The 14244-nt window shown below is 56.6% G+C and overlaps 1 protein-coding gene across 5 annotated transcripts in view; it reads right to left on the reverse strand.

Annotated features, from left to right (window-relative positions):
* Positions 1-266: 266 nt before the first annotated feature.
* The window catches only part of HDLBP (high density lipoprotein binding protein), a 67366-nt gene continuing 53388 nt past the window's right edge, over positions 267-14244 (reverse strand). For 4 of the 5 annotated variants that reach the window (XM_012533216.3, XM_033423673.2, XM_049712566.1 and 1 more), the window contains 12 exons: positions 11139-11357; positions 8794-9015; positions 8478-8696; positions 7823-7961; positions 5952-6106; positions 5078-5182; positions 4698-4832; positions 3446-3589; positions 1670-1855; positions 1082-1198; positions 853-981; positions 267-735 (listed from right to left, as the gene is read on the reverse strand). In XM_012533216.3, coding sequence (XP_012388670.1) covers positions 649-735; positions 853-981; positions 1082-1198; positions 1670-1855; positions 3446-3589; positions 4698-4832; positions 5078-5182; positions 5952-6106; positions 7823-7961; positions 8478-8696; positions 8794-9015; positions 11139-11357 — 1857 coding nt within the window. In that variant the 3' untranslated portion in view covers positions 267-648. Of the gene's footprint in view, positions 736-852; positions 982-1081; positions 1199-1669; positions 1856-3445; positions 3590-3703; positions 3816-4697; positions 4833-5077; positions 5183-5951; positions 6107-7822; positions 7962-8477; positions 8697-8793; positions 9016-11138; positions 11358-14244 lie in introns of those variants that run through there. The other variant, XR_007478520.1, reaches the window with a different exon arrangement.

Genomic DNA, 14244 nt, shown 5'->3' on the forward strand with positions numbered 1-14244 from the left:
CCCGACGGGACACAGGGCAAGCCAGGGCCCCCCAAGAACCGCGTTTCCCTCCTGCCTCCCTGATCCCTCTGGCTCCACCATGGCTCTCCTTTGGGTGTGCGGGCGCCCAGTGTGCACACCGGGCCTCCCGACCTGCCCTGCCCTGGTCTGGGTAACTGGGCTTTTTGGCAGCTGGAAGAAGGCGGAGCACATTCTACAGGGAGGAGCATCTGGATGGCAGGCAGGCATGAGAGAGAGAGAGGGGTGGGAAAGGAAGAGGGCAAACGTTTTGGCTTTTATAAAGTCAAGGAAATTTATTTCCTGAGGTCATGACACAGGAAGTAGACTCGGCTGCACCTGCGGTGCTCTCCTGGCGGAGGCTAGAGCCTCGCTGACGTGCTGGGTGACACCGTCCTGTGACCTCCTTAGTGTTCACAAGAGTGGAGAGCCGCCCAGAGCGAAGGCTGGGAGCAGGCCCCGCGCTACGCTGGGTGCCACCAGGCCCGGGACCGGGCCACACACAGCGCGGGGTGCCGGCTTCGCTGTGAGACCTCGGGGAAGGGGAGCATCGACAATTTACGGAGGGTCCAGCCGCTGGGTCAGATTGAGACAAACCATCATGTGGTGGGTTCAGGTCAGCAGGCTGGAGAGGGTTCTGCTCTTTGATCATTATCGTTTGGGGCCCCATGGGAGGGTCTTGGGGGCCACCTGAGCCCCAAAGCTGGGGAACTCCTCGGAGCTGCTCATATCGGGAGCCTGTGGGGGGAGAGAGGGCTGGGCTTCAGTGACGAGGCCGCCCCCGCCCCCGCCCCCTAGCAGCTTCTGGAACGGCCGCCGAGGCGCACGCGCAGGGGCTGGACGGCTGAGCCTCACCTTCTCGCTGCTGCTGGCGGTCCAGGGCGCGTCACGCACCACAAAGCCCCTGGACGGCGCCTTAGACTCCTCGTGGGGGGCGGGCTTCACGTACAGCTGCAGCGCCTCGCTGTCCACCACGTCGGCCAGCTGTGGGTGCGGGGGGGGGGGGGTGTCAGTTTGCAGCAGCGATGCCCGACGGGCACCCCTGCACCCGGCCCCAGGTGCCTGCCGCCCAGCCCGGACTCACGTATTCCTCCTCCAGGTTGAGGATGTGGTCGATGGCCTCCTCCACGTTCTCCGGGAGCCCTGTCACGGTCACGCAGTTGGGGTCTGGGGCCCCACTCTGTGGGAAGCGAATGTCCACCTGGAAGGAGCACACACAGCAGCTAAGACGGCTCTGAGGGCCCCGTCGTGTGCGGCTGGGAACGGTCTGTTTCTAGTGAAGATCCCCCCTCGGGAGGACCGGGGCCCTGCGGGGCACCTGGTGTTCAGAGCCGCATGTGCCCTCACAGATGCAGAGCCATCGGCCACCACAGGGCTGCCGCCTTCCGCAGGCCATGCAGGGCGCTGCCGACAGGGTCAACTACACACAGCTGTGACCCCACGCGACCTCTACCTGAGGGACAGAGACCTGAGCCTCGGAAGTCTCCCGATCCGGTTCCCGAGTGTGGTCAGCGACCCAGGCAGGAAGAGGTGAAGCCCCAGGTGGTCCCCGCTGCCCCCTCAACCGGCTCGTGGGGAAATAAGTGGCTCGATGGTGCACGGAGCACCCAGCCGCTCCCCCCTGCTGTGCTTTTAGGGCTCAACGCCCTTCACGATCAGGTCGGGGACTCACCTTGAATTCATCCATGATTTTGCGGATGGCTTTGCCACGGGCACCGATGATGCGGGCGTGAACACGGTGGTCTAGCGGGACGTCCTCAGAAACCATCTGTTCAAGTTCACCCACAATTTTCAATATGGCATCCCGGGCAGCTTCTGTATTCTTCTCGTACCCTGTGATGGTAATTTGGTCCTGGGGCTGAGAAAGGAGAATCCGGTCAGAAGAGGGGGCACCCAGGGATGCCTGACTGCGAGCACCGACCCAGCGGGGCGCAGCTCTGTGGGGAGGTGAGAAGAGGGGTAGGCGCTCAGCGGGCCTGGGTGAGGAAGGCCTCACCTTAAGGGTGAGGGGAAACCCAACCAGCTCAGAAGGGAGAGCGCCTAAAACAGCAGGTTACCAGTACCTGTGTTCTCCCGCCCCCCGCACACACTCCACCAGACAGACAGTCGCGGACGAGCAGGAGGAAGGGCACCGGGCCCCAAAGCCGAGGGGACGCTGGCAGCTGAGGGCACGGGGGTGGGTGGCCTCCATTGGAGGCGTCTCCGCTGGACAGACACACCGACCTGGAGGCAAGGTGCAGACAACCGTGGCCGGCACCCCTGCCCCTCAAACCAGCAGGTGAGACGCCAGGGCCGTAAAGATGAGCAGAGCAAATGGGTAACTCAAAGCAGAGAGAAGGAAACTAGAAGCGACAACCTAAAGCCATGCTCCTCAGGACAGGGAAGAGCACTACGCCCACACCGAAGAACACAACACGACGCAGAAGGACCACAGGACACAAACGAACACCTGGACACAAAACAGAAGAGCAGGAACTCGGTGACCCACGCCAGGAGAGAGACAAGAGAAACGCCAGGACACACCAGGGCTGTGGCCAGGTGCCTCCGGTCCCGAAGAAGCAAATGCAGACGGTGGGCGGCGGGCTCCACCCAGAACCCAGCCCAGCAGAGTCCAGACTCCCACCAGCCGGCGGTCCCATCGTCCGCCAAGTACACAACAGCACAGAACAGACTGCAAACGCAGCATAAGCCTCACAGGAAAAAGCCACGAATGCGACCCAGGACCACTCAGCCCCACCTGGCTCATGGAATGCTAACCAAAGTAATCTCAACACTATAAACAGTGACTAAAAACTGATGATTACGTGGAAAAGTTGGGGGAAATAAAAGGTAGTGAAGGCGAAGAGTTTGAACTAAATTCTCAAGATCAAGATAATTTTAAAAAGTCTTGAATGAAGAAGAACAGTAGTTTTATGAACACTGCTTAGAAATACAGAGGTGAAGAAACGGCACTGCCCAAGATGCACCGGGGAGGGTCAGCAGGGTCAGTGAGGATGCCAGGGGCTGAGTCCAGAGCAGTAAGAGGCTGGGAGGAGAGGAGGCAGGGCGGGGGACAGGAGGGCCCAGGTCACCTCCCAGAGGTTGAGCCTGAGGGGCAGAAAGTGCGAGGGAGGGGGCAGGCAGGGGTGTGCGACGGCCTGGGGGCCATGTCTGGGGGGAGGGGCTGCCTTCCACCGCCCTCTGAGTGCAGCAGGTGGAGGGCCAGGTGGGCATGGGAAAAGTGCTCCAAGCCCATGACAGAGAAGCCTCGTGCGCTGGCCTGGGCCAACATGGGCCCAGACCCCAAGCCACAATCAGCTCCCCAGAGACCTGCTACTCTCATCACCCCTCTGGATACGCCCTAAGTTTGCGTGGTCACTGTCCCCAGGTCAGGACGAAGACCACCGAGAGCCCCTCTGCCCCTGAAGCGCTCCACCGTGGCGTCTGACTCAAGTGGGGTCCTCCTTACCTGGTTCCCATCATCCTTATCAGGAAACTGGATGTTCACGTCATGCTCCAAGCGGATTTGGGTGATCACTGCCCCCTTCCTCCCAATGATTTTGGGGTGATATTTGGGGTCTACAGTGACACTCAGCTTAAAACTCCTTAAAGCCTGCAGATGAGACAAGAGAGAGTGAGGGGGAGGGGGGGCACGTCCTCCTCGGCCCTCAGCATCGCGCGCCCACGCGCCCCTTCCATCCTCAACCTGGAAGGGATCTGTCGTCACCTCTGCAACAAGAACGAGACACGGCCTTCCCGCTAGCCGCTGCGCCCCTTCCGCCATCAGCTAGTAATGAGAACCCGAGGACCTGACCATTCCACAACCACGAGCACAGATCCTTCAGAAAAGAGGGAAAGCTGCGTGCTGGTAACCGACAGGCCTGGCACAGCACACAGCAAGCCCTGGGCTCTACTACCCTAACTTATGAAACAGAGACCTGATGAGTAAGTATAAAAAAGTTCTGGGTCTTTTGGGGTAGGGGTACGAAAGCAGGCAAAAAAAAAAACACCCCAAAACCAAACCAAACCAACAAAAAACCCACAAAAGGGAACAAAAGCGCTAAGGGATGTCCACAGGCAGAGGCTCAGGCAAAGCCCTGGGCAGAGAAGGGCCCCCATGGCCTGTGCCGAGGCTGAGACAGCAGGGACCACAGACTCGTGAGGTTCACGGGCCCTGCCCCATCACCAGACGCCAGGAAGGTTCCCCTCAGCAAGGAGTCCGTTACCCCCACATAAAATGTAACGGTGCTTCAAGTTTCCCAAACACCCGCCCCTGCGTGCATCACTCGTGGAATCCTCCAAACGCCAGCCCCACAGAGAGGCAAAGCGGCTTCTCATGTCCACCCAACGGCAGGGAAACAGCACCGAGGGCGTCAGTGGGAGCCGTGTGGGACCACAGTCACATGTTAGGGGGAGAGGGGGTCTTTCCTAGCAATGGCTCCCAGGCCTCCCCAGCTGAACCTTCCCTGTAAGGTTGGCAAATGTCTTCAGATTTACTTAAGAAACAGCTAATTAACGTGGAAGCCCACCTTTGCCACCGTTACGTCAAGAAGAAAGGGCCACGGCCCCAACATTGCCTCTGATGAAAGCTCGCTGCACGGTGGGTCAACTGGCTCTCCCGCTGCCACCTGACTTCATTGGCTGAGGGGCAGCCTGGGAGCTGGAGGTCGGGGCCCCCCGGGTGATCCTCCCTGGCCCACGCAGCCCCGCCCGGCCCTCACCCGGTCTTCTTGCTCTGCCTGCAGCTCCTTCACCCGCTCCAGCAGCCCAGCCTTGGCCCGGTCCAAATTCGCAGCCAGGCCTGTGATGGCGATGATGTCAGACTGCAGTTCAGGTGCCGGGACGTGAATATTCACCTGTGCGGAGACGGGGACAGGCCTGATGCACGTGCAGGACAGACACGTGTCTATCTGGTCCCCACCAGCGGGGAGCCTGGGAGCCGTGATCAGCTGTCCACCTGTCCCTTTGGCCAGGGACACAACTGCAGGCTCAGGACAAGGCGGGTGGGACGTGAAGCCCCACTCCGAGGGCTGACCTCCTGACCTGGGGGGCACCCCCCCGACACCTGGTCTCCAGGGAAAGGACCCGCCAACAGCTGTACCTCAAACTCGTCCATCATCTTGCGGATCCCGCTTCCCTTCTGCCCGATGATGTACCGGTGAAGGTCAAAAGGCACCTCCACTTCAATGGTGACGGGAACCAGCGCCTGCAGGGCAGGGGGTGAGGTTAGGCCTGAGAGCGAAGAGCAGAGGGACCCTGTGGGCTCAGCAACAGGTCTTCATGGAGCACAGGGGACGAGCCTGTGACAATCGAACCTTCTGTGCCATTCCACTCGGACTGAGAATGCTGCCTAGACCTTTGACTCAACAGAGGACACGGAAAAAGGATGTGGAATGCAGTCTTCAGGTCAATGCTGGCAGAGCAAACAGACCCGGGCCTGTGCTCAACGCGGCAGCCCCTTGCAGAAGCAAAGCAGCACAACTCCAGGGAGAGGCATCAGGGGCCCACAGAGGAGGGGAGTGGGGCTCACACAGAGGCTCGCCCTGATCCCAGCCTCGCTGAGACCCTAGAGTGGGTCAGAGCAATGGGACACCACCCGGGACCACAGACTCCACTATCCCGACTGCAGCCCCGACCGTGCCCTTTACCTCGGCAAGCTGCTTGCCCCACTTGACCCGTGATACGACAGAACCCGTTCTGTCCACTGAGGTGGCGCTCAGCAATTACTCATCCTTGTGAGCCCCGGCAGCTGCACACCACGGAGGGTGAGTCCGAGCCCCGCCAGCTCCGCGCCCGTCCTTGGCCCGGGCCTGCAGCCCTGCTCCTGGGCTGTGACCCAGTCCAGCACCTTCCGCAGTGCGAGCCGAGGTGCTTGGGCTCAAGTGACTAGAGCCGCTCTCCCTCCCCGCCCCCACCCCGGTGCCTGCTGATGGGCCCCCAGGGACGTGGGAGTGGTGGTGGGGTTCTGAACGCACCTCGAGGGCTTCCTTGGCGGCCTCACACTTCTCCTTCCGGCCGGAGATGACGATGATGTCGCACCTCCTGGGGGAGCCGGGCTCGGCCTCCTTGCCATCCCTCCCCTCCCCCGCGTCGTCACCATTCTCCTGGACAGCAGGCTCCACACTGTGCACTAGGGACAGGGAAGGGGCAGCTCAAGCTGCTGAGCGCCCAGGCCCAGGCCATCCTACGGGCCACCGCACGACGCTCGTCCCTGTCCAGACCCATACACTGGTCCAGCGCCTACGGGGGGTGCTGGTGGGGAGGGAAGAGTCCTGCCTGACTCCGGGAGGACGCTGGCTGGCTGGGGGAGGAGACAGACCTGCGGGAGGGGCGCGGAGCAGGGCCCACTGCGCCTGAGAGGGAAGGAGACCAGTGCCCGGATGGTCATGACAACCCAAGTGACCCGTGCTGGGCGGAGGCAGCCAGGAGGGGCTGGAGAAGATGGCCGGGGAGGGGCCAGCTTCTTGTGCCAGGAAGCCAGCAAATCCCAGAGCACTGGGGGGCACGGGAGCCGGCGGCGTGGCTCCCCTGGCCCCTCTAGGATCTGGGCGTGGCCGAAATAAACAACACGACATTCGTGGAGCGAGACAGAACCCAGGAGTGAATGAGCACACAGACACAACGGCCTAAAGCAATCACGACCCTGGACTGAGCTGGGGAAAGGTGTGGGCTCGGCAGGACACTTTTAAGATCAGCAGAACCTGCATGTGGACGACGAACTAGGCCGCAGTATCACGTAACACTGGATCTTCTGAGTCTGGTGAGTGATAGAAGAGAATGCTCTCATCCTTACGAAGAAGCCACTACAGGTAAAGGGTGGGTCTCAAGATTACATTTAAAAAACTCAGAAAAAACAAGCGTGCCTGTGTGTAAGGGAGGGGGGTCAATCTGGATGTATCTTTACACCATCCTGTGTAATCTTTCTTTAATGTGAAGTTTCAAAATGAGGAAGTAAACATTCAAGTGTGAAACATAAATGTGACAAATACGATTTAACTCGTTTCTACTCAAAACAGCCCATCTTCTCAGGAAACTAGGAGCTTCAACAGCCATGACAAGCTCCGTAGAGGACAGAGGACAGAGCAATGGGAGTGCACCCTGCAGGCCACAGGGTTGCCACCAGACCCAATGGGTCAACAGGAAGGAGATGGGCAAGCAAGGAGGACACGGGATTTACAAAGTTGGGTCTGAGACACCAGCTAGATCTGTATCCCGCAGGTCACCTCCCTGACCACCGATCGCCCTGCCCTGCCCTGTCCCGTCCCCGGGGGCACAAGCACAACCAGGTGACAGGCAGGACACCTGGAGCTGAAGGGCCGTCCCATGAGGGCAGCCAGCCATTCAGACGGTGCCCTCCGGCCGGTCAGTGGCTGCCTCATGAGAGGGGTGCTGGCAACGGGGAGGAGGTGCTGCCGGGACGGAGCCCAGCACACGTGGCACACAGAGGGCCCGGAAAAAGCGGCAGGCCTGCACTCAGGGCTCCCCACTGCACAGGAGGCTGCAGGTGCTCTGCTCTCCCCTGGCTTGGTCACCGGCAGCTGTGAACCTCTAGGAGATCTGAAGGGCACCTCACCACCCTGGAGCAACTAACACAGCCCACCTCTGAGAAACCAGGGAGTGACCCTGAACCTCTGGAAGCCCCCAGGACAGCCGACCGTACTGGCAGTGCACCCGCGCAGGAGCCCCAGGAAGGGAGGAGCTTCACCAGGACAGCCAACAGCCGCCACCACCTACCCTAGGCTGGGACCACACACACACACACACACACACACACACACACACACACACCACCACACACACCCACACCCTCCGCTTCGCAAGCACAGGGCTCACCGCAAGGACTCACCTGGGTTCTCTTCTCTGTCTGGGAATTTAATCTGAACGTTATAGTCCCGAGTAATCTGTTGGATTTTGGAACCTTTGGGGCCCATGACCGATCGATGGAATTTCTGGGGTATGGCGCATTCTATGGTCACCTGGGCTTCCTGTGGGGAGACAGAGCAAAAAGAAAATAACCGGCAAAGGTTAGTTGCTTAGGGTCAAATTCACATCCATCGCTTTCGTTTCCGTCCCCCTATAGCCGCTTCCCAGCATATGGACAGCCTGCGGTGCAGGGCAGGGCCAAAGGGGAGGCCTCTTTCTGAAGCGCTTCCCAAAAAGCGTACCGCCCAGAACTAGAACGTAACATCTCACTGCTCTGCAGACAAAGGAGGGCCTCTCCCCCACCGCACTGCAGGAGGTGCTGTTAGGAGCCATCCCTCAAGGGATGACATTTGGAGGCTGGGCTGGTCCACAAGGAGGGTGAGGTTCTAAAGGCTGGTTCAGAAACCCCACACGTTTTCAGAGGACCTCTCCCCTTGGGAGGAGCAGGGGGAGGCCGGTCCTTGTGGGATGCCCACCCACCATCAGGAAGGAGGCTGAACACCAGACCCCTGGCGCTGCCGAGGGAGCGTCCACCCGCCTTGGGGCCTGGAACCCTGCCGAGCCTCCCGGGCGCCCACCAGGTCCTCGATGATCTCCTGGATGCGCTTCTTGGCTGCCTCCACGCAGTCCTTGGCCCCCTTGAGGGTGACCTTGTCGCTCTGCGTGCCGGAGCGTGGGAAGCTAACCATCACGCCGCCGTACTCCTCAGCGATCTCGCGCAGAACCTGGCCTCTCCGGATGACAAAGTGACGGTGGTGCTTGGGGTCCACCAGCATGTAGTCTTCAACCACGTTGTCCTGCGGCGTTGCGAGAAGGGCGCAGTGTGACCCGCCCTGCTGAGCGCGCCGGGACCCCAGGGCCCCCAGCCAGGGCCCGTCCCCCACCAGGCCTCACCAGGCTCCGGATCAGGGCCTCCAGCTCCTTCTGGGCCTCCCTGACGGCGCCCTCCTTCCCTATGATGGTGATCAGGTCCTGGTCCCTGTCCTCAGCCGCCGGGAAGATGACGCGGGCCCCGGTGCTGTCACGCACCTTGCGGATGTTGCCGCCCCCTTTGCCGATGAGGAACTTGTGATACTCCGGCTTGGCGCGGATGTCGACAGTGAAACTCTTGGTTTGCTGCAGAAACCAACCCCACGTTTGTTGGCCTGAGCCACCTGCCTGGGCCCTAGAGCAGGTGACGAAGAGGGCCTAGGGGTTGGCACTGTGAGGGGGAGTTCTCCTCACAGTGTCACCAATGTCCCTCCAAAGGGGGCTACTCAAACCTCAGCAAGCACGTGGACAGACACCCGGACAACATGGTACTCGCATTTCCTCCCCTCCACGATCAGAGACACCAAGGTGGGGACAGCACTCAGCCTAGAGCCCCAGGCCTGCCACTGACCAGCAATGACCAAGCTTCTGCGAGCTGCTCTCTATCTCCATCTGCAAAGGGGACGTGGGCTGGGGGGACTGCACCCGCACAACAGGAAGCCCATGGCACGCCGGGAGCCTCTCCCAGCCCGGGCACCCACACTGCTCCCGACGCCAGTGGACGGCGCCCTGTCCAGTCCTCACTCCCTAGGGCTCCAGGTGACCTACGCACCACCAGCTGCAACCTCCAACTCGGAGACGGCCAAGCCAACCAAGGCCCACATCTGACACCACGAAAGGCCCTGGCCTGGCGACCTCGCTGAGATGCCGGTTCCTCTGGCAGAAGCGCCAGGAGGATGTGAGGGGGACACACCCCCAGGCAGACAAGCCCATGCCGGGCAACCACTCTCCTTTCTCGTCATGAAACCCGGCCCCCAAGCTAATCGGTGAACAGCCTAAGTCTGTTAAGTGCCGGTTTCGCAAAACACCACTGAGAATCCTCAATTTTTCAGACAGACACTCGCAAATAGCAGCATTCTAAAAGCTAACGAGTTAGCTGAGCCCAGCCCAGCAACATGATACAGGATGAGACATCAAAAACAGGTGGGGTTCGCCCCGGAAACGCCAAAGTTGGCTAAACACCAAATCAATCTAATATCTGCACTAAAAAAAGAAAAACCAGGTGATCATGTCAACAGATCCTACAATACACCCATTCCTGAAAAAAACGCTCAGCACACTCGGAACAGAAGGGAACTTCCTCAGCTGCATAAAGAGCGACTGCCACAGACCCAGAGCACAGCTCACGTCCCGCACGGCGAAGGGCCGAGGGCTGCCCCGAGCCCACGCCAGGCGAGGCTGTCCGCTCACCACGGCTACTGAACAGCGCACGGGAGGTCCGAGCAACGTAGTAAATAAACAAGACACACAGGCGGTACAGGGCAAAAAGAAAAAGAACTGCACGTTCACAGATGGTGTGTTTCACCTGTAAAACTCACAAGAATCCACAAAAAAAGGTACTGTCACTGATAAGTGAGCTGTAGGCCAGACGCACCAGATAAGGCCAATATGCAAAACTCAAAGAGCTTCTACACGCGGCAGCAACTGGAGAGCGAAGTGCCAATCGCGTAAAAGCCATTTACAGTAAAAACGAACCAAAGTCAAAACAGACACAACCTCACAAAACGTGAACAAGACCTTCACGCTAAAAACCACAAAACACCAATGAAAAATCAGAGTTTAAAAATTGAATCGATGTGGACTGGAAGATTCAAAACTGCCGAGACAACAATCCTCCCTGCTTTGATCTTCAGCTCCAACATGACCCTAATCAAAATCCAAGCAGGACTTCGCTCTAGAAATTGACAAGCTGGCTCCAAAATGCATATGGAAAGGCGAAGGGTCTAGAAGAGACAGAGCAGTTTAAAAAGCACGAAGCTGAAGGCCTCCCGAGACGTCCCACAAAGCGGGCCGTCCACTGCAGTGCTGCTGAAACGGAGCCAAGTCCACAAACAGAGCGGCACCTGGGATTTTAACAAAAGGGCAAAGGCGACTGAGTCAACAGAGAACCTTGGGAGGTGACAGTCAAAAGGTTTTTATTTGAGTGGCGGTCACATGAACATATGCTTGTCGAAACTCAGAGCTATACACTAAACTTTACTGTATGTAAATCATACTTGAGGGAAAAAGCCCCAAATAACAAGCCTAGCAGCACATTTTCTACACTGAATATGTAGGCATCCGAGTTGGAAAGGCCCTTCAGTGGGGGCAAGAATCAGAGACATACAGGTATATATAGGTGTTTGCTAACCTGCCACACAGAGAGGGTGTGTGGAGGCGCCCAGCGTGACAAGAGGACAGACACGGTGACCCTCCTGGGCGGTGCTCACCTTCTCCTCCGCCAGGTGCAGGAGCTGTTTCCGGGCCTTCTCCACGTCCGAGGAAGGGCCCCTGATGATCACGGTGTCACTTCCCGAACCCTCCACGGGGAAGTGGATGTGGACCCCACCGCACTCCTCCATGATGGAGCGGATGAGGCGGCCCTTGGTGCCGATGAGCGAGTTGTGCAGCTTGGCAGGGATGGAGACCTCCACCTCGGCTATGTTGGCCTGAAATGACACACAGCACGAGCGAGCCAGGTTTTTGTGTGGCGGGAAAGGGCAGACATGCCGCGGAGGGAAAGCCGTGACGTCACACAAGATGTCTCCCTCAGGCGCCTGCAGCAGAGGCAGGGCCGAGATGCCCGAGGACCAACCCTCCCAAGAGCCCCGTAAGCAAGGACCCTGCCTCTACTCAAGGCGGAGCACAGGGACTGGATCACCTCCCACGTGACACAGCGACAAGACGCCGGAGACAGGAAACAGGCCAAGCCTGGTCCCTGCCCCCGGCCAAGCCCCTGCATCAAGCATGCAGCCCTGACAGCCCAGGGAGAGAGCAGCCCCCAGCACTGCAAGCTCACGGGCTGAACGTGCAGGGAGACCAGCCGGGCCAGGGAAAGGACCGCCACAGACCCGGGACCAAGCACCGCTGTGATCCCACCCAACAAATCTAAAAAGCAAGTCCGAAAAGGAGCAAACTGTTTTAAAGTAACTTATCGAAGCTCAAAGATATTTATAGAAATGCAAAAATATCCAGCACCCACCAAAGTAAACTTCATAACATCTAGCATCCAATTAAAAAAAACAAACAAAAAAACCGGACATGCAAAGAAGTAGGAAAAAACAACCCATCACGAGGAATGAACAACGGAAAACAACCCAGAAATGACACAGAGGTTAGAGCCAGTGGGCCAAGGACACTAAAACAGGTATTTTCATCACTAGACTACACAGGTCAAAAAGCCAAAGGCAAGCTGAATGTGTCAAGCATAAAAACAAATGGCTGAAACTGAACTTGTAGAGGTGAAGACAATATATGAAAAGAGGAAAATATACTTGGTATAATCACAGATCAGACATTGCAAAAAACTAATGACCTTGAAGAGACTGTTGAAAGGAGGAAAAAAAGCACTCCTCCTCCCCAAGCAAATAAAAAGGCACTGGTGGACAGCAGGGCAAGGTCAAGCTGCCTAGCACCAGGTAATCTGAGTTTCCGGACGACAGAAAAAAAGTGAGAAATAACGACCCAAATATTTCCAAATCTGAAGACGACTCTAACCTCACATATCCAAGAAGCTCGATGAGAGCTTCAAACTCCAAAGAAACACGAATGAAATTACACCAGGACACATCGTAAGTTGCTAAAAGCTGGTGATATGATCATTAAACAGGCCAGAGGAGCAAGGATGACATCAGGTGTCTCGTCGGAAACCACGTTAAGTGAGAGACACTGAGGCAAAGCCTCGAGTGCTGAACGAAAGCCACCAACCTGAGGATGTGGGGCTGGTGGGGATGCGAGATGGTGCAGCCACTGTGGAAGACAGTCTGGTGTTTCTTACAAAACCAAATGTTACTCTTATGACACGATCCATCTTACTACTTACTACTAAGTAAAAGAAGCCAGTATGAAAAGGCTACATGCTATTCCAACTATTTGACATTCTGGAAAAGGCAAACTATGGGGCCACTGAAAAGACTGGTAGTTGTCACGGTTTGGAGGGAGGGAGGGATGAACAGCTAGAGCGAGGAGGATATGTTGACGTGGGTATATTTTCTTATTAAGATGCATGTAGGGTTTACGGTATGTCGACAAAACACAGTGGCGGGCGCAGGGCTGGAGGCCCACTGTTCTCAGGTCCTTACACTGGTTTCAAGCAGCATCAAGTCACCTGAAGGCAGGCTGTGGGAAGTTGAAGATGTGTATACCAAACACCCTAAAGCAACCACTAAAATAAAACAGAGGTACACCCAATAGACCAAAAAAGGAGGTTAAAAGGAATCATAAAAACGTCTAACCCAAAAGAAGGCAGAAAAGAGAACAAAGTAGATGGGACAAAGCGAAACAAACAGCAAGACAGTAGGTTTAAATCCAAGTGCTCTACGTAAAATAATCACACTGAGGGGGCCAGGGGCTGGGGAGAGGGAAGGAAGAGCTGTTATTTGGTGGGGACAGAGTCTCCGTTTGGGAAGATGAAACCGTTCTGGAGGTGGTGGTGGTGACGGCTGCACAACAGTATGAATGGCCTTAGTGCCACTGAACTGGACTGGACATTTAAAAGTGGTTAGGATGCTGAATTTTGTTTTTCAAACTTCACAATTTTAAAAATGGAAAAATTATAGTCACATTAAATGTAATTTAATTAACTTACTAAGTGTATGTAATAAAACTTGCCATACATACCACAGAAACATACATAATTACTAATGTGATTAAAACGTAAACACTTTTATTTAAAAGGCAGAGATTGTCAGACTGAATAAAAAAGCAAGCTGCCTAAAAGAATCTCACTTTGATAAGAGAAAAAGTAGATTTCAGAGAAAAGAATATTACGAGGGTTAAAAGGAGATCATTCTACAATGCTGCAAATTACGTATACTAGGAATGAGAAAGATGACATTACCAGAGACAGGAAAGAGATAATACGTGAACATTAAGAAAATTTTTACACTAGTTAACTTGACAACTTAGATAAAAGAGGAAACCCCTTGAAAGACACAAACTACAAAGCTCACACAAGAAGGAACGTGATCTCCTGTGATGAAGCGTCACCCGGCAGTGAAAAGCAGCACTGACACATGTGACAACGTGGTGAATCTGGAAGGACCTGTGGTCTGAGAACAGCGAGGCCTGCGTGCGGGCGGAGGCGCCACGGTTCCCCTCACACAGTGAAGCAGGAAACTCACCCCAACCCACGGCGGCGCAGAGACCAGGGTGGATGGGGGGGCGCCAGGAGCCCAGTGGGGCAGAGGCGGGAGTGAAGGGGGATGAGGGTATTTCGGGGTGACGGTGTGCGCTATCTGGATCGTGGAGGTGACTCCAGCGGTCAAAACTTACACTGCACACTTTAAACACATGCAGTCTCTTGCCTGTTAATTTTTCAAAAAATTGAAAAAAAAA

The sequence above is a fragment of the Orcinus orca genome, chromosome 7 (assembly GCF_937001465.1).
Source record: "Orcinus orca chromosome 7, mOrcOrc1.1, whole genome shotgun sequence".
Lineage (NCBI taxonomy): Eukaryota > Metazoa > Chordata > Mammalia > Artiodactyla > Delphinidae > Orcinus > Orcinus orca.